This window comes from Cibotium barometz, chromosome 5 (assembly GCF_041138505.1).
Source record: "Cibotium barometz isolate CiBa-2024 chromosome 5, ASM4113850v1, whole genome shotgun sequence".
Lineage (NCBI taxonomy): Eukaryota > Viridiplantae > Streptophyta > Polypodiopsida > Cyatheales > Cibotiaceae > Cibotium > Cibotium barometz.
Window position 1 is genome coordinate 22757179 of NC_141050.1, and position 21400 is coordinate 22778578.

At 40.1% G+C, this 21400-nt stretch overlaps 1 protein-coding gene across 1 annotated transcript; it reads left to right on the plus strand.

The window, feature by feature from the left end:
• Nucleotides 1-635: 635 nt before the first annotated feature.
• On the plus strand, nt 636-14999 carry LOC147638213 (tetraspanin-8-like). The gene is made up of 6 exons (XM_086798755.1): nt 636-747; nt 3574-3702; nt 5041-5168; nt 5235-5312; nt 13387-13872; nt 14021-14999. The coding sequence occupies exons 1-6, from the start codon at nt 636-638 to the stop codon at nt 14321-14323; spliced, it is 1236 nt and encodes a 411-aa protein (XP_086654881.1). The 3' UTR covers nt 14324-14999.
• Nucleotides 15000-21400: the final 6401 nt, after the last annotated feature.

A 21400-nucleotide genomic window follows, 5' to 3' on the forward strand; every position in this document is an offset into this window, starting at 1 on the left:
AAAAATTGTAAAATTGCCCCCCCCCCCCTCTTTTGGGAGGAAAAGTGCACCCTTTGACCACTCTTACACCTCTCTTACAAACCCATGGTTTTTGCTTACATGGCGGGCTCCTATTTGTCAAAAAGTTAAACGTTTCAATAACCTCATGGCAAATTAAAAGGCCCAAAAAGACTCCATTGAGTTCCTAATGGTTTTTCTCTCTCTACTAAAAGGCCCTACGTATGACCTCCAAAATGTCCTAATGTGAAGAAAAGGAGGATGATTGGGCCTTTTTTATGCATAAAGAAATGGAAAATTATCTCAAGGCACATCACTCCAAGGTGAGCAACCCATACCTGTTAACACAAATAAGCTACTGGAAGGGTGGATGAAGGACATGCAGTGTTAATAGAGACATAACAACTCATAAAGTCAATCAAGAAAGATCAAAAGAAGAAGACTAACAAGAGGATGAGAGGACTACTAGTGGATGTCACCACAGAATCTCAACAATTGGAAGCGGCTGTGGCATCAGAGATCAAGACATACCAAGAGGCTCTCCAAGAAAAACTTCAAAGCCCCTATGCACAGGAACAGCACCAACACAACAAATATTCAAAGACCTCTCCCCGCTAAAGGATTCACAACTAGCGAAGATGCACACAGAGGAAGCTGGAGCACAAACACTGAAAGATCATACTTTGGAAGGACCAGTACACGAGGAGGCATCAGTTGCACAACAAGATTTAGTGATGTCAGCAGAATCTAGTAAGAGGCCACACTCCCCAGAAATGTCCATGCCAAGCAAATAAAGAACATTGGATGAAGACGAGCCACTGTTGCATCTTGGTTCCTTCAAGGAGATGGATTCTCAACAATTCCTCTAGGATACCTTGGAAGGCCTCGACACACTGTTCAATAATCCCCATACAAAAATAAGTGCAGTGCAGCCACTAATACCAACTGGGAATAGGAACAGAAGGTATGGCGTTGCCATTTGTTAACAATACACATGCTACACGACAGGAACGCCAGCCTACGCAATCAGTTACAAGAGGCCAATGCCCAAACACAAAGTGTGAAAGATACCTTGGCAGTAGTAGAGGAAACTCATAAAGAAGTAATCATAAGGAGTTTACAAGCTGCATAACAACAGGAAACAAGATACAGTGCATTGGAGAGCAATAACTTGGTTTTGAGTCAAACCATTGTACAAAAAATAAAAGAGAATACTGACTTGAATGCAAGGCTGGAGCAAGAAAAGGAGCAGATACAAAAGGAGATAGCTCATGACACAAAGGGCCTAACAACTAGGAATGCCAAGGAAATGGAGGAGTACCAGGAGAGCGCAAAGCATATTGCGGATATGCTTTGACAATAGATAGTGCTCCTCACAACCAACCTCAAAGAGGAACAAGAAAGAGTACAAGGACTGCAACAGGAACGAGAGTAGGTTAACAAAGCACATGCAGAAAAGCTAAAAGCTCTCAATGAAATAATCATCACGAACCAAACAGTGATACAAAGAAGCCAAGAAACAATATCACGACTAGAAAACCAATTACAGGATGCACACAGATTGGCAACACAACAGGTAGTTCAAATTACTGACACCAATCAAAGAGAAGCTACTGCCAGAAGAGCATAAGAAGTGGCAACAAGAAGATTTGAAGCGCTCGATGCTGAATGGATGATCAAAGAAACAACCATTTCTATAGAGCTCAACAATGCTAATATCCGCATGCAAGAACTAGCCTACCAACTAGTCACACAGGAAAGGAGTCGAAGACAGGAGCCCACAAATGACTTACGTACCCTCCTTGAGCACGCCTCGGAATCAGGACAATTTCCAGTAACTCCTCGGGCCCCTTCTCAAACTCTTACCGTATTTTTGTCTACACTAACACTCTCATGACTTCAATATGACATTAACTTAGCTGAAGATATAGGTTTAGGAGAATTAACCCTTATTAAACAAAATACCGAGCGCGATGTTGAGCCAACCATCATTATGGGAAATTTGAGGGGGGATCTGATATTAACTAACCCACAAGATATCTTCTTTTATCCTTTGCATCCAATAGTTTTAACCTCCGTAGTTGGTGTCGCGTCCTACAAAATTCAGAAATTCTGGACAACAGGGTGGTCGACAAACTTGACTTGTTTGTTCCATATGACATACCAGAAACACCAGCTAACTACGAGGTTGTGGCTAATACTTATCAATGGGTAATTAGTCACGGGTGGTTAGAAGTATATAATACCCACCAGCATTTAAATCTTTGTGGGTCTACCTTATATCAGTGGGCATCCTTAAGCTATATACTAATTAATATCCATAAGCATTTAGAAGCTATGCTTACTACCATAAGCAATAATTTTGATGCAACTCACATAAATTACCCAGATGTGGATAACAAAGAAATCTGTGAAATTCAAACCTTTCCACCCACCCCCTAGTTTAGGTCACCGTGAGGATGAGGATCTATCTTCTTTTTTCAAAAACACCTACCCTGTGTATACTAATATCGCCAGTAGGCTTCTTGATACCTATCCAAGCACACCTCCTACTACTTCTTCACAAGGTAGATGCATCTACTCTTCCTTCTCCCCACCAGAATTAGAATTTCCCACTAGCACTCTCGCCGTCGAGGAGATATTGGCACCTATTCCATCTCCACCAAGGCAACCTGAGGAGGGACGTAATCTGCCTCTAGTTGATAATATTACATCTTACGCTAACAGTAATGTTTTGGATTCCATGACAACTGCAAAATATGAACAATAATTCATATAACAAGGCAATCCACTGTTAAAGCCAGAGCTTATGTTCAATGCCCTGATGCATATTACCCTGTTCAATCCTACAAGCAAGATTCTCCGAGAGGCATATTCTGTGGTCATCCCCACTTGGCAACATTATGTGCCGTAGCCTCTCCGGGCCAGTCATCCATAATTACAGGAATTACTACCATCGACTGGAGAAGGAACATTATGGTCCAATGTGGCAAAACACATGAAGCTGGCAAACCCCCATCTCTCAGACTTGTTGGAAATTTGCCTGGTCACATTTATGGTCAGTTATTACAGAAGATGGAGGAGGAAACATCGAGTGCACACCACAGGTGGATACACTACCATACGCACAAATGAAGAGGCCCCACAACTGTAGGATTTTGGAGTGCAACCTTCATGGAGAAAGGAATTTCTAACAGTCACTGAATACAGGAGCATTTACATGAGTGCACCGACAGCATTACGAGTGGATCCACTATACATGCCTATCCTCAAGAGGAGGTGGACACCGCTGGAGTTTTCAACCAGCAAAAGAGAGGGATTCTCATATCTGCTACAATTTTTCAATATTTAACCCAGCAACATTTGCCAATATTCAGGCACAAAGACAACTACTTAGTTCGATCAATATACCAACTGTAGCGAGTGTTTGGTTCATGAAGTTATTAGTGGTTCTGATAGATCAACCTAGAGAACCTTATGATGGCTACAAGGCTCAACATCTACAATTTGACATGAACCAAGGGCCAAGAGACAGAGGTATAATGATATATTACCATCGTCTAAGATGTTTTCCAGGTTATATGCACATAACATTTGAAGACATGATCGACATTGGGTTCTGGAAGTCCCATTCGGCATTCCGGCGCACACTCAGGAAACTCCAGTCTCGCCACCGCAAATTCTATCGCCCATCTTCAGACATCGGTAACAAGTTCTGAGGACATAACCTACTTCAGGAAAGGGGGAATGTTAATCCCATTTGGATTAACACCATGATCCTCAATTGAGGACATTAATAAGTGTTATATAAAGGCACTATAAAGGTTGTACATTATGAGACATTGGCCACCCAAGGCCTAGTTAGTAAGTTTTGGGTGCCCAAGTGTGAATAAGGGCCAATTGTATATAAGGTATTTTCTCATAATTAAAGGACACAATCCCCTTTGTGCTATTGAGAGCTCTTCCTTTGTACTTGTGAGAGAGTGAGAAGTGAGATCATTCTAGCATTGTGCCTCTCTCATGTTTGTGTGTTTATGCTTGTATGAGAGAGTGAGAGAGAGTGTGATTGGGCTATGTGATGGTGTGAGCAACTCCATGGTGACAGTGAGGAGGTGGAGATTGGATTTTTGAGCATATATGCAAGCTTGGAGGCTTCAAGAGACATGAGCTCAAAGCATTGGTAAGTACCCCACGACTGTTGTGTTTCATTGCTCATCCATTAGGTGAATGTGTAGAGTTCCCTCTTGAATATGTGGTTTAGCATAACAAGGAGAAATTTCATTGCCTCTAGTATATATATATATCACGCCGTGATTCTAATGAGACCAGTAGTAGGCTGATGTAGGTGAAGACCAATAGGATAGCAATCAAAGTGGTCCTGGTGGTAGTTTGAAGAGCAATAGGAGAGTGACCAAACTGGTCCTGGTGGTAGTTTGAAGACCAATAGTAGCTGGTGTAGGTGCAAAGAATAAAAGAGAGAGCAAATAAGTCGGTGCGCTTGGTCTTTCCACATACGGGTAAACATTTTTTCTTTAATAATCCCCACCTATTTATAGAACTAGGAGAATAAGACATGTGGCATATGGAAAACCAAATTGTATGATGCCACGTGCATCCACACGTGGGAGCATAAATGTACACGTGTATTCACATGTGTAGCGGCCACACACATGTCACTCACACATGACCACACATCGACATGTGGGTTCCCACGTGTGGGCTATTTCACACGTGCAAATCGTAGGGTGCAAGTACATGGCGTGGCAATGTGGTGTCTGTACCATTGCCATGTGGCCTCACAACACTATAAATATCTAGTAAATCTGGGAGAAATAATTTCACCTCCAAGCTGCCCATTGGCATTGACCTGCCCGTTGCCATTGAGCGCTTTTTGCCCCCATCCCCCTGACCTGCCCTTTTCCCCCAGCCCCTTGAGCTCTGTGCCCAGCCCCCTCAGCTATATCTAGCAGCATTCTTATGTCTCAATAATTTTCTCAAAAAAAAACGGTGCAAATAGGTGGATCTTGGTGGTTTGGATTGTAGTATTCGCGCCGTGTTTCCAACTCTCCTTGCCACAGTGCCCTTTGCCCTTTGCCCCTCCCTTAGCTGCCCTTTGCCCCCAACCCAGTGAGATTCCCCTAGCCCCCTCAGCTACATCCAACAACATTCTTGTGTCTCGTATTTTTCTCCATTAACTGTAGAAAAAAGGCATGAATAAGTGGATCTTGGTCATTCAGATTGCAATATTCATGCCGTGTTTCCAACTCTCCATAGCAACCAAAATCCTATCTGCTCCTGTGCTACACCCTGCCAGGGTAATTGAGAGGTATTGTTGACAAACAATTTCTACTACTTGGTTGTCCCACCTACCCCCATAGTTGCACCCATGAGCATTTTTGTGCCCCCATAACTACTCCATCAATGAGGAACCCAGAATGGAGGAAGGGGTTACAACCAGAGAAGAAGAGGGTAATATAGCCAACTTGGTTGTAGAAGTTGAGGACCAGCTCTATACCAAGAAGGACATAGAGCTAATGATCAATCACCCTACATTCCTACAAGATATGGAGCTCTTAATTACACAAAGACACGTGGAAGCTACTATTGGGGAATCCCACCAGGATACCACAATCGGACAAGTCTACAAACCTGAGATACCAAGAAGAGCCAATATGGGTAGGAGACGAGGTCTAGGAAGGGGGGAACGATCCAACCATGGACCTTAATGGAGCCACAAGGACATACTTGTTAAATATTGCTGCTGAGATGGGTAGGGGGATGGTTAGGGAGTTGGGTTCTACTTTAGAACCTCGACCTTCACAAATGAAGCCCCATATCATCTCAAAACTTGTTCAAAAATTCTCTGGGGATGGAGATCCTATTCACCATGTAGAGATTTTTGAATCTACATGTGAAACCTATGGACCATGCTTTTTTGTGACCTTAGAAGGATAAGCTCATTAGTGGTTCAGAACCCTTAAGCCTGAGGACAAGGTTAACTTCACTAGGTTAAAAAATATTTTTGTGCCTAGCTTTGCACGTAGTGGTGATAGGTGGAGCCCTGTGGCCCCAACTACATAACATCAAATAGAAGGAAGATGAGTTTATGAGAGCCTGTGTTTCTCGCCTGAAACGCTTGAATTCAAGATGCAAAATTCGAGAAGATTGACCGACGATCAATTGTTGCCTTGTTTCAGGAGAGGGGTTAGGGACCATAAAATGCATGATTACTTGGTACTAGCCCGGCCAGCTACCCTTGATGCATGTTGCAAATTGGCAATCGAATATGAAGATAACATGTTAGAATTGCCACAACCTGAGGATGTTAGAACATCGACAGCAACCATGACTTCGCGTGTCTCAAGTCATCAAGAAATTGGAACTCGAAGCAAACAAGTCGGACATATGACTGTGGATGAGCTCACCAATGCTATATTGGGAAAATTAAAGGTAAGGGAAGGAAGAGAGATGTTGGGCCATGGGCATAGTCACCTTTATCCCCCGAAGGGAATCGATGTGGTGCTCCATGTGCAGACTAAACCATACCACCACTGAATGTCCGCAATTACGGGCAAGACCATTTCTCTATTGTGCACAGAGTAAAATTGGGCAATCATGACACATCATTGTGTAGATTTCCAAGGTTTCAAAATATAGCATAACTACAAACAAATAGAGCCCTAATGGCTTTGTCGGCACCACGTGTGAAAACCACTGCCACTGCTGTACAACACTGCTGTACAACCCAACCTTTCTTACTTACCTAAGGGGATGTTCCGGGTACAAGACGCTTTGCCCTTGCCACCACCAATTCTACTGCCACAACCACCACAGGCCAAGATCAATCAAGTAGTGATTGAAGAGCCATCAAAAGATATTGAACTGGTACGAGAACTAGAATTTAGTGGGGAATACTATGAGGATATGGGTGATGTCACGCCAGAGTATTTGTCCTATAGAATAACAAGCCAATACCTGTGTTTCAAGCCACGGTACAGCGGACGGGCAAGGAAATCCACTCAAACTTGAGACCAGGACCTTTACAATGCTATGGTTGTGGTGGGCCACATCGAGTAGCCGAATGCCCAAATAAGAATATGACTCATACACACCAACCACAACAAGTAGTGACCACACCCAATAACATGCCAGTGCTCACTTGCACTAAGTGTGGAATTGATCATCTGATTAAAGATTGTCCCTATCAAGCAAGCGGTTCAGCTTCCACTCCTAATCAGGCCACCATTCATACACCATTAGTGTACAGTCTGGGAAGATCACACCGATCAATGTCTTAACACGAGCTCAAGATCAGTTAGGTGACAAAGGGAGGAACCGGACGGATGCTACTATTTCCAAATCTGGTCGTAGGAGAAGAGTGAAGAATTAGGAAAAGGGATCCACACAATCAAAGGAAGAGGGGGGTCAAGGGATTAATCTGGAATGGTTAGACCGGGGAAAACAGGAGAAAAACCAACAACCCTAAGGGGGGTTGGTGAATATCCTAATGTTGACGAAGAAATAAGGAAGTTAGAAGATGCCAAGGCCCTAGTTGAAAAATACCAACAAATTTATAAAGCTGAGCCTAGGCCCAGCAGAGTAAGGAAGCACAAAAGGAGGCAATAAAAGAGAAGGCACGACAAGCAACTAAGGTAGCAAAAGTAAAATATCGTTGGAAGGGAGGAATCTAGAGAAAGACACCCTTAAAGAAAACCAATACACCCAAACTTAGAAAAACAGGACACAAAAATTGCAACAAAGCTTTAGCAAAGGCAAAATGTGAGGCCAAGAAAATCATGGAAGAAACAAAAAAAGACAATCAAGACAAAACGGATGTACTCTCAATGCCTAACCATTTCAAGAACTATACAATTAATGATTGAAGAGTGGCCCTATTAAACATCCACTAGGTTAAGAGAGGAAGGGCTGTCGACATCATATGATGGCCCGATAGAAGTCAAGGAGGTTGATATTACGGAATCAGGGGAAGAAGCAAGATCTGTATATATTGCCACCAAAGATTTGACCTCTGCAGACGAAGTAGAGCTTATTGCTCTTCTCAAGGAATACAAGGATTGTTTTGCCTAGAACTATAAGGAAATTTTCAAGGGGTACCACCCGAGGTGGTACAACATACGATTCCAATTATGGAAGGATCACGGCCTACCCACAGGCAAAAACCATATACCAGATGAATCCAAAGTATGCAGCAATTGTAAAAGAGGAAATTGAATAGCTCATTGCTGCTAACTTTATCTACGAGATCGAACATATGGATTGGTTATCACCCATTGTGATAGTGCCTAAAAAGAATGGAAAATTGAGAGTATGTGTCGATCTTAAAGAAAGTAAATGCAGCCACTCGAAAGGACCATTACCCCCATTGCCGTATACCGAACATGTCCTGGAAAGAGTGGCTGGAAGCATACAGCTTCTTGGATGGGTTTTCAGGGTACAATCAGGTGTCCATAACACCAAAAGACCAACATAAGACTGCCTTCCAATACTATGTGGGGGACATTTGCTTACAAGGTTATGCCGTTTCGGTCTTACAAATGCCCCGGTAACCTTTCAAAGATTGATGTGTGCACCGCTTTTAAGGACTACTTGCAAAAGTGGTTGGAAGTGTTTATTGATGATTTATGTGCACATTCTCAATGGGAAGATCATTTGAACTGTTTGAGGAAGGTGTTTTTGAACGTTTGCCGATTATATCGGATATCACTAAACCCTTTGAAGTGCCAGTTCTGGGTCAAGCATGGTATGATACTAGGACACATAGTCTTAAAAAATGGCATATCCACTGATGATAGCAAGTTGGTCAAGTTGATCTTGGAACTACCACCGCCCACCAACTACAAAGGTGTGTAAAGGTTTATGGGTCATGTGGGTTATTATCGATGCTTCATCATATTTTATGCGGAGATAGCCAGACCCTTGTATAAAGTGCTCATTGTCTTTGAGTGGACCAAGGAGTGTCAAGAGGCTTATGATCGTCTGAAGAAAGCCTTGACAAGTGCACCCATTTTGCAACCCCCCAATTGGGATCTTATATTCCACATACACATCGATGCGTCAAATTTTGCCATTGGTTACGTGCTAGCCCAACGTGGTGAATTCAAGCTAGACTATCCAGTTTGCTTTGCTAGTCATCAATTGAATGATGCAGAGGTGAACTACACCACTACTGAAAGAGAAGGATTGGCCAGCATGGTCTATGCAGTCAAGAAATACCGACATTATCCCTTGGCTAACAAATTCATATTTTTTGTGGACTATCAAGCTTTGCTATAGCTGGTCAATAAACCTTGCACCACAGGAAGAATCACATATTGGCTACTATTGTTCTTGGAATTTGACTTTACTGTCACAGTAAGAAAGGGAAAACATGTGTTGGCCGACCACCTCTCTAGAGTTCCAAATGGAGAACCAACAATTGGTGTAGATGATGAACTCCCTGGAGAGAGAGAGAGAGAGAGAGAGAGAGAGAGAGAGAGGAGCAATAAAACTTACCTGTTGCCATTTGCTTTCTGGTTACGTGGGCGTGGATTCTCTGTCTGTGGGTTGGGGCATGGTTTCCCACTCGGGGCCTCCGCCTCGAGTGTCTAGCCACAAGACTAAGCTGGTGGTCATTCCGAAAACCAAAACCAGGAAAATTTCCCATGCCCGAAAAAACGGGGACGATTCCACCACACAAGTACTCACCCACCCATAATTGAATGCCTTTCTTAACTTTTGCTTTAGAATACAGATAGGCACATACTCCTCTTTAAACTTTAACTTATAAAACAATCCATTGACAAACAATTAGTGGTTACAAATGTCATAACTCAAAATTTTCATTCAATCCTTGTTTCTCAAAAACATGTATCACTCTGGACTCTGCGTTGAGACCAGAAGGTCAGCAACGAGATCCAGTAACAGATTACAATAATTTTCTCATCCATAATATATATATATATCTTCCACGACATATGCATGGGTGTCCTAAGCACCACGAGCCCGTGCATAGCCTGGTCAAAACCCTCCAGGATCCTCCTTAGGTGTCCTGGCACTTCACTCAGGGACCACTTCCTTGGCCCTTGCCCATCGTACACTGGAAGCACACCATTTTTCACCATACAGTGGTCTAGACCTGGGCAGGCTTTGTCGCGTGAGCTGTCCTTTGAGAACTCCCCCTGCGTGCTATTGCAACTGAACTTCCCTTAGAAAAACACATATACCAAATGCTCCCTCCAGCGTTCTGGCGTAAGACAGTCCTTTAAGAAAACACAGTTTCTATGCAAGTTTTGAGTTTTGATTTTCTTTTAAATACAATGAGTATATCTTAAATCCGTATCCCAATATTTCTAGATCACACGTCTAAAATTCCAATAGAATTTCTTGAATTCTGTAACCTTGATCCTCAGATCAGAATCAAGGGACTTAACTTGATTTCAGATTCGGTGGGTGATTTGAGTGAAATTTTCTTGAACTGGTCACATCGTCTTTTCTTGAAACTGACAAAGGAGATTAAGTCTTGGTCATAGTCTGATTCAGGGTTTGTGTTTGGAAAGGTTCTTGGTCACATCATCTTTTCTTGAAACTGATGAAAGAGATTAAGTCTTGGTCATAGTCTGATTCAATGTTTGAGTCTGGAAAGGTTCTTCTTGAACTATCTTTCCCGAAGGGTAATATTTCAATTACTACTTTACTGAATTTCATTCATTGAGTATTTTGCTTAATTGAATATAAAACTAATCATGAATTGCTATGAATAAATTAATCATTTATCTAAAATTTCGACTTCGATAGTTTTTTGAAAATCTTCTCATTACCATCCTAGAGAATATGAAACGGTAGAATTTTTTTTCACAGAGTATTTACTTATTCATTTACCAATATTCATGGGATTTAAACATAGGATTAAAGAGAACTCTTATTTTGATATAAAAATTCAGTATGTATCTATTTATGCATAAAACCCAACTTCTATGGACATAACACTTTTATATAAAAGAAAATCCTATTATGCATCTATTTATGTAAAAATATCAATTTTGATGAAAGTAACACTTTTATAATAAAAAAAATTCTCTTATGCATCATTTTATGCAAAAAAATCAATATTGGTGAAAGTAACACTTTTATAATAAAAAAATTCTTTTATGCATCATTTTATGCATAAAAATCAATATTGGTGAAAGTAACACTTTTATAATAAAAAAAATCTTTTATGCATCATTTTATGCAAAAAAATCAATATTGGTGAAAGTAATACTTTTATAATAAAAAACTTCTTGTATGCATCATTTTATGCATAAAAATCATTATTGATGAAAGTAACACTTTTATAATTAAAAAATTTATTTCCAATATGCATCTTTCTATGCAAAGAATTTAAATCTAACGAAAATCACTCTTTTATACTAAAAAAATAACCAATATGCATCTTTCTATGCATAGAATTTAAATCTAACGAAAATCACTCTTTTATAATAAAAAAACAACCAATATGCATCTTTCTATATGCATAGAATTTAAATCTAATGAAAATCACTCTTTTATAATAAAAAAATAACCAATATGCATCTTTCTATGCATAGAATTTAAATCTAATGAAAATCACTCTTTTATAATAAAAAATAACCAATATGCATCTTTCTATGCATAGAATTTAAATCTAATGAAAATCACTCTTTTATAATAAAAAAATAACCAATATGCATCTTTCTATGCATAGAATTTAAATTTGAATGAAAATAACACTTTTATAATAAAAATATTTCTACTATGCAATTTTCTATGCCTAGAATGAAAATAACACTTTTAGAATACACAAATGGTGGGGATTACTCTTTTTGAATAATAAAAGATAAAACTTATTTCACAAAATTTAAAAAAATTTTGCCATAACCTCCTTTGTATGGCTGACCATTTTTTAATTTTTTTTCTATCCTCAAGTTACTTAAAAATTATCCCAAATGGTTTAAAGCATTCTAAACTAATCAAATTTCACTTTTAAAAGAGAAACAATATGAAAAGTTTAATTCTAACAATTTGATTACTTATTTCTTCAATTTATCTCCTCCACACATTTGGATGAATGTGATTGGCCCCTCAGAACCTTAATTTAAAATTTTCAAAAAATCTGGACCCTTAGGATAAGGCCTTTTGAACAGATTATAATTTATTTCTAATGCACCTTTTGAAAATCTTTTTGAACTTCTGTTTCGGGGGAATTTATTTTAATAAGAAGAGATATTTTTCCATCCAAAAAATATCTAAAATCTGAATAATCTCTCTCTAGAATATTTTCTCTCTCTAAGCCAAAATAGGTAGAAACAAGATCTTTTATTATTCTAAAGAGGGAATTGATTACAAGGGAAGATATTGGACATCTTGAGGGGCTGGGGAGGAATCTTACAGTGTTTATTGATGATTTATGTGCACATTCTCAATGGGAAGATCATTTGAACTGTTTGAGGAAGGTGTTTGAACGTTTGCCGATTATATCTGATATCACCAAACCCTTTGAAGTGCCAGTTCTGGGTCAAGCATGGTATGATCATTTTCATGTGCCTTCATTCCGGTGAGGACAACTTCCTTCAGCGATGTTTTGTTGAGATTAATACAGCACAAAGCTTTTCAAAAATTACTTAAGAAATTGGGTCAAGCATTGCTAATGCGTCACACAGGCTGATTCGTTCCCTTGCGACTCTAGTGCCACAATATTTGAAGCCTAGCTAAAGTGTCACTATTAGCAAAACTTCAACAAGAATCGAGGCTTTAGTGAGGTGGCCCATCAAATTTTCCTTCAAAGCACGCTACCTTTTGCAAAGTGTCTCATAAAAAGCCTTGGTATGCTGTGATAGTGATACTATTGTAGTGAGATTAATAGAGCACAAAGCTTTTCAAAAATTACTTAAGAAATTGGGTCAAGTATCATTTTCTACCTCAATGGCATAGACTACCCATTCCTTATTCTTGTTCTTAGTGCTTCACTATAGGAAAACCCATTTCCTTGGGGCAAGCGAGAGAATGCCCAACCTTCATCGTTAAAAAATTGAGCCGTGTAGGAAAGCACAACTCGAATTTTGAAATTTTGAAAGTGTGAGAATTGGAATTGACATCGTCAACGATACAAGGTCCTACATTGTACAGACTTAGGCGCGTTGGCACACGCGGACGTTGGACTCTCTCTCTCTCTCTCTCTCTCTCTCTCACATAACACTCATCAGCTTTTTAAGTGTGGTTGTTTGACTAGCCTTTGCATCCCTCCACCTCCGCACCCACACCCACACATACAATCTCTGCTTGAACTCTACGTACGTTACAGCTCCTCTAGCTCTTGGAGATCACCTCTGCAAATTCAGCTCCATCTGTGATCGATCCGGCACACTTCGCTAGCTTATAGCAGGTGCAGTGATCAGTTTGATTGAATCAAAGCAGATTACCGCCCTTCTCTCCATCCCCATATTAGGTGCCGGCATATGGCTTGCAACCAAGCACAGCACAGCCTGCATGCGCTTCCTGCAATGGCCGGTCATCATCATCGGCCTGTTCTTACTGCTGGTATCTCTGGCGGGGCTGGTGGGCTCCTGCTGCCGCGTCACGTGGGTGATGTGGGTTTATTCCGCGGTGATGCTGCTCCTCATTGTGTTGTTGCTGTGCTTCACGGTGTTCGCCTTCGTGGTGACCAACGAGGGCGCCGGCGACGCCGTCTCCGGCAAAGGATTCAAAGAATTCCACCTGGGCAGCTACTCTAGCTGGCTGCAGAAGCAGGTGAACAAGGCCAGCAACTGGGACAAGATCAAGAGCTGCCTGGCCGACTCCAAGCTCTGCAGCCGCCTCGACGACGACTACACCACCAGCGCCGACCTCTCCGCCATCCAGGTATGCAAGAAGGCCATCGGATTCATGGATATTGCTCTCAAATTAAGGGGCGCATTTGATCATAGTTCATAATATAGTTTTCTATTGACCGCTTGCTTTGCTCAGAATTAAAGCGTATACTTAATTTTCAATGTTGATGATCATGCAGTCCGGATGCTGCAAACCTCCCACCGCTTGCAATTTCACCTTCGTAACCTCTACCAACTGGACCATAATCGCAACCAATGAGGGCGCAGACGCAGATTGCCAAGCTTGGAGTGATGATGCCTCCCAGCTGTGCTACGCCTGCAACTCTTGCAAGGCGGGGGTTCTTCAAAACGTGAAGCAAGACTGGCGCAAGGTCGCCATCGTCAACGTCGTCGTGCTGGTGTTCCTCATCATCGTCTACAGTGTAGCTTGCTGCGCTCTCAGAAACGTGAGGAGAGACAAATCCTACGGTTATAATGCCTAAGCACGGAGTCTCTCAAGGTCATGTTCACAGTCCCACCATCTCTCGAGCCCATGCGTTAATTTTGTTTCTTAACATTTTTTCAGAAAACGATATAGTTTTCCACATCCTCTTTCATAAAACGTGTGGTCATCATTAAGTCTCCATACTGCCGATTTAATTTTAATGATAAAATATGTGCTCCCATGATCGTTTATTATGTACCGATAGGTCTCCATGTTCCTGATTTGATCGATATAAAGTTGCGACGTACATCCAATTTTTGAATCATTTCATGATAGTACATGATAGTACATGGTGTGCCTCAGGGATTGGTACGGCATCATCCAAAAAAAACGATAGTACATGGTGTGCCTCGGGGATTGGTACGGCACTATCCCAAAAAATGGCCCTGTGTTACGGCAAGTTGGATTGATGAACAAGGTTCATTGCAAGGGGGAAAGAAGGGTGTCTCACAATGAATTGCTTAGAAGCCTCACAAATTTTTAATTTTTGTATTAGCCTTTTCACCCTTTGCAAATATTCAATCTACTCCTGAGCAACTGTTTTTAGCCCCATGCACATTTTAATTTGGTAGAAAGTTGTTGCCTTATGAAAGAAAAATTTCATGATATTTTGAGAGGATGGAGAGTTATGAGATCAAAATCGGCTTCTCTATTAAGCTCTAAGGCCCTCTTGTAGGCTCTAAAAGGTTTTATAAGGACTCCAAGGCTTAAAAGTTGGGCTTTAAAGCTTAGTACCATGATGTAGCAAAATATCCAATGGCCATAAGACTTTTAAAAGATATGTATCTATGTCTTCTTCATGATATTAGAAAGTTTCATGGCCTCCATCACATCAAAATAAGACTCTCTTCTATGCTCGAAGACCCAACTTTAAGGCCTAATGCATAGGAAGGCTCCTAGGATTCGATGGAGACATGATAGGTCCTTTCTTTTTCGATTGCTTCTTTGCCATTATAGGTGGGGTTGATGGTTGTGGTGAATCTGGATCTGCGGGAAGATCCACACTATTGTTGAGCATTAATATAATTGCCTTTGCTCTCACCCACCAAATGTATGTTGTTGAATAACATGAAGTTGTGAACTACAAAACATTATGACGAAAATCTTAGTATATATTAGTAGAATATGAAAGTCCAAGGAAAATATTTAATTTTTTCACAACTCTTTTTGATGTGTCTATCGAGAATACTCAAAGGCTACTCTTTTTAATATGTCTACTAGAAATTTTGATTGCATGTATCTCCATGTGTTTTGCGACCACTCTCCATTCACATGAGCTTCCATTAGTTTGTAATGGAACCGATGGTAATGATAGTCCTTGTTTAGACTTTTAGCTAAAGCTTTATTACAAACTTAAAAGTTATCATTTATGTTATTATAACTTGCAGGCAAAATGAAAAAATGATGTGGAGTTTTATTGTTAAGGAGTGGAGGATGGAGTGTTTCTAATGTGCTTATTATGCATTTAGATGCCCTGCAAAATAACAAACCACATAAATTATTCAATCTAATACAAATTGAATCTTAAACAAAATCTCTATTAAAATTAAAAACTTACAATTTGGCTTCTCCATGCATACCAAGCATGGAATTCAAGACACATGTCTTTCTTTTCTTGATATCAATTATAATTACACTCAATGGCTCCTAGAAAATAGAGAAAAGAAAAAAACAATCGTTAGAGATGTATAAAAGGACATAAAACAAAGTAAAACATATTTAAAATAAAATACTTACATTTCCTTATAAGGTACAATTACATATTGCATCTTTTCAAAGTCGCATCTCCTCAACCATTCTTCCGGTCTACTAAAATTGGTGCTTGTTTCTCTAACATAAAAAGAGAGACTATGGGGTCTAATAAAAAATAGGATAATAGGCCTCTGGGGGTAGAGTGGCCAAAAGAAGCCTACAAAAAACAAATAACAGGATAAATTAGGCATTTATGTTGAAAAAATAGTAGATAAATTTTTTAAAAAGATAGCTTACATACATGGGAGATATCAAGATCACAACATCATTTATTTCTCGATTTCTCTTTGATAACATCTCTGTATTTGAAGGTGCCATATCAAAATACTCTGCACCATCAGCAAGCAAAATATTTCACCTGAACAACAAGTTGTTTAGGTACATTCTCTAAATCATGAAGATTCTTCTCTTCAAGGTCCATCAACTCATCTCCCATCAATATTTCATTATCAATTGCCCTTTCTTCCTCAGAAGCCATATGTTATTTGCCCTTCTAACTAAGTCTTTAATATGCAGTCCTAGTATCCCTATCATGCGTAAAATCCTCAATCTTAATACTTGCATCCTTAGGTTTGCTAGTTGGTGGGACACTCAAGATATTGAATGCACTAGAGTCACTCAATGGTATAGGATGCAATAACTTCTCAAATCTATATCTTATAATCCTGGTGGTGTGCATGTCCTTGTCCATAAGTCACCCTATGCGCATGGGTAGAACAAATGTAGCTGTCAATAAAAAAGTATATAATGAAGTCTTCTGCAGTCTGTTGAAGGGCACATATTGCATCGCCGACCCATCTCATCCCGAGCTTCCATTTATCACAAATATATCTCACAACTCTCATGAAGGTAAGCTTAGGTATGAGTAACTCAACATGTTTCTGAGCTTTCCTTGTCTCTCTCAGGGCATTCACATGCTGGTTGTTTCTCTTTTTTAGCTTTTGTTTTAATAATGTGTTTTCACTCACTACTTTCTCTGCCAACCCTGGTCTTGGTCCCACTGGTCTTGGTCCAACCCTCCTTGCTATTTTCTTTGTTCTAGCCATCTATGGCCTGTCAATCAAACATGTAATGAAATATGACCAATAAGAGAGCAATCAAAGTGGGTCATGTTGGAATTTTGAAGACCAATAGGTGAAGAAAATTAGGAGAGCAATCAAAGTGGGTCCCAGTGGAATTTTAAATACCAATTGGGTCTGGTGTAGGTGAAGAACAACTGGTGTAGGTGAAGAACAAATAAAGGTCAGCTAGAGTGCCTAATGTTCTCTTCTAACAACATTTATCCATCAACATTTATTGTACACAACAAAAAATTTGAGACATAAGAATAACTTTGGCCTGATGGAAGAATGGTTCATAGGTGCAATTCCGATGACTCAGGTATGTTCATATCACACAATGATTGTAGTGACATGAACAGGAGCTCATGTAGGTGAAGACCAATAGGAGAGCACTCAAAGTGGGTCCTGGTGGTATTTTAAAGAATAAAAGGAGCTGGTGTAGGTGAAGCACAGCCGGGCAGGTGAAGAAAAAAAATAGGTCAAATAGTGTGCTTAATACTCTCTTCTAACAACATTTCTCCATCAACATTTTTTGTACACAACAAAAAATTTGAGCCGTAAGCATAACTTTGGCCTGAAGGAAGAACGACACACGTAGCTGAAATTCTGATGCCTTAGGTATGTTAATATCGTGTTGTGATTCTAGTGACACGAATAGGAGTTGGTGCACGTGAAGACGAATAGGAGAGTACTCAAAGTGGCCCCTGGTGGGATTTTGTAGAAGAAAAGGAATTGGTGTAGGTGAAGCACAACTGGTGTAGGTGAAGAAAAAATATTGGTCAGACATAGTGCTTAATGTTCTCTACTAACAACATTTCTCCATCAACATTTTTTGCATACAACAAAAAATTTGAGACGTAAGCATAACTTTGGCCTAATGGAAGAACAACGCATATGTGAAATTTTGCTGCCTGAGGTATGTTCATATCGCATCGTAATTCTGGTGACACGAAATGGAGATTGTGTAGGTGAAAACCAATAGGAGAGCAATCAAAGAGGGTCCTAGTGGTATTTTGAAGACCAATAGGAGTTGGAAAAGCTGATGTAGGTGAAGAAGAACAAGTGCTTAATAATCTCTTCTAACAACATTTATTGCACACAACAAACAAATTCGAGATGTAAGCATACTTATGGCCTGATGGAAGAATGACGCATAGGAGCAATTTCGATGCCTCTGGTCTATATATATCGCATCGTGATTCTAGTGAGACCAGTAGTAGCTGATGTAGGTGAAGAAAATTAGGATAGCAATCAAAGTGGTCTTGGTGGTAGTTTGAAGACCAATAGGAGATCAACCAAACTGGTTCTGGTGGTAGTTTGAAGACCAATAGGAGAGCAACCAAACTGGTCCTGGTGGTAGTTTGAAGACCAATAGCTGGTGTAGGTGCAAATAGTAAAACAAAGAACAAGTGCTTAATAATCTCTTCTAACAACATTTATTACACACAACATACAAATTCGAGACGTAAGCATACCTGTGGCATGAAGGAGAAACGCAACGTAGGAAAAATTCCGTTGCCTTTGGTATATATATATCACATCGTGATACTAATGAGACCAGTAGTAGATGATGTAGGTGAAGACCAAAAGGATAGCAATCAAAGTGGTCCTGGTGGTAGTTTGAAGACCAATAGGAGAGCAACCGAACTGGTCCTGGTGGTAGTTTGAAGACCAATAGTAGCTAGTGTAGACCTATGCAAATAATAAAACAGAGAGCAAACAAGTCAGTGCCCTTGGTCTTTCCACATACGGGTAAAGATATTTTTTTTAAATAATCCCCACCTATTTAAATAATCCCTGCCTATTTATACGAAAAACCAAATTGTATGACACCACATGCATCCACACGTGGGAGCATAAATGTACACATGTATTCACACATGCGGTGGTGGCCACACACGTCACTCACACGTGTGACCGCACATCGACATGTGGGTTCCCATGTGTGGGCTATTTCACACATGCGAATCGCAGGTGCATGTACATGGCGTGGCCATGTGGTGTCAGTACCATTGCCACGTGGCCTCACGATGCTATAAATATCTGGTAAGTTTGGGAAAAATAATTTCACCTCCGAGCTGCCCATTGCCACTGAGCTACCCTTTGCCCCCATCCCCCTGCCCTTTTCCCCCCAGCCCCCTAAGCTGCGCCTAGCCCCCATAGCTACATCTAGTAGCATTCTTGTGTCGTATAATTTTTCTCAATCAATTGCAAAAAATCTGCGCGAATAGGTGGTTTGGATTGTAGTATTCGCGCTATGTTTCCAACTCTCCTTTTGCCACACTGACCTTTTCCCTTTTCCCCTGCCGAGATGCCCCTAGCCCCCTCATCTTGTGTCTCGTATTTTTCTCCATTAACTATAGAAAAATGATGTGAATAGGCGAATCTTGGACGTTCAGATTATAGTATTTGTGCCTTGTTTCCAACTCTCCTTAGCAACCTACTTGGTGACAGACACTTTCTACTTGGTTGTCCCACCTACCCCCATAGCTGCACCCATGACCATTTTTGTGCCAACACAACTACTCCATCAACGATAGAAAAACAACGTGAATAGGGGGATCCTGATCAATTGGATTGCGGTAATCACGCCGTTTTACCAACACTCTCCTTAGCTATTGAAATCCTTGCTTCTATTGTGTGCTCATAAGCTACAACCTTGTAGGATTCTTTAGAGGTGCTGTTGGCTGGATTCAAGGTTTCCTACATAGAGATGGGTTCAAGTGATGAAGGTGTTCCTCTGACAGAGGAAACACCAATAGAGAAACTTTTTTACGTCCTACTGATTGTGCAGGTGCACAAGATTTGTTTGAGTGCTATAGGGAATGCTTCAATGTAAGATTTGAAATTAGTTCAGTGATTGAGCACTTCAAGGAGTATTATGAAGAGAAAATGCAAGATTTCTTTGCATTGAAAGATGACAGTGCCATTCTAACTGAAGGTGTGAGGTTTGATCATCTTAGCATGTTGTCACAGACATCTTTAGAGAAGGCCAGATTGCAAAAAAAGTATGACATACTTCCTGACCATGTGAAAGTCACTATGGCGCATTACAGATTACATAGTAAGAAATGCAGGTTTCTTCACCATCATGTGGCTTTTCTTCTCTATCTACATGCAAAATCAAGAATTGAGGATGTTGAAAAGAGCAATCTTGATAGTTCTAGTTTCCAGCCTGTAGCATTTCTAGGGGACATTCAAAATGAAGAAGAAATGCATGATGTAGAAATGGTTATGGATAAAGAGCAAGAAGAAAGAATGAGCAAGGATTTTGATGCTGTAAATTTTAAAGCAAGTTTAAATCTTGCATAAGAAAAGAATGTTTCTATAGAGTATTCAGATAAGGATATCCTTCTCCCATGCTTACCATCGTTTCCACTAAAGGATAATAAGAGTTTTGTACTACTATAATAGATATCCAGAAGCTCTTGAATATAAGGGAGGACTATTGTCTTGGTTTAAAAGGCAGATGGATGTCAAGTTGCATCATCAGATCTTTTAGATCCAAATGCTTGATACAGCAGCAACTGCAGTTGGTGCACCTAAGGCTATAGAAATGTGTATAAGAAAGTTTGAAGAACAAGAAAACACTCTTCCCATAGAAGAAGAATTTTTGGCTATTCAAAAAAGCATGGGAATCTCTCAAATGGGAAGGGAGCATCCAAGAATTCCATGCTCAGAAGGAGAGATGCCTCTACAAGGTTCAATTGACTTATGGGAGAATAGGGGACGTTGACGATGAGAACAAAAACAATACATATAATAATAAATTCATAACATTTTTTAATATTTGTATTGTTATAAAGTAAATGTTTTCTTTGTTTGGAGCTTGAGATAGTAGATAAAGATGTATTCCTCAGATGAGGTGGACGTAAATGAACTTTTTTTGGCAGAGACTTAGCCCCCCTCAGCCACTATATTTCAAGGATACCTCCAGGCATGTTGATCATTTACCATCAAAATATTCAGATGATCCACACATTCAATTGATGGCCTTAAAGGTTTCGTCTACTTAGGACAAAAATGTTATGAATTTATTATTATATGTATTGTTTTTGTTCTCATCATCAACGTTGCCTATCCTCCCATAAGTCAATTGAACCTTGTAGAGGCATCTCTCCTTCTGAGCATGGAATCCTTGGATGCTCCCTTCCCATATGAGAGATTCCCATGCTTTCTTGAATAGCCAAAAATTATTCTTCTATGGGAAGAGTGCTTTCTCGTTCTTCAAACTTTCTTATACACATTTCTATAGCCTTAGG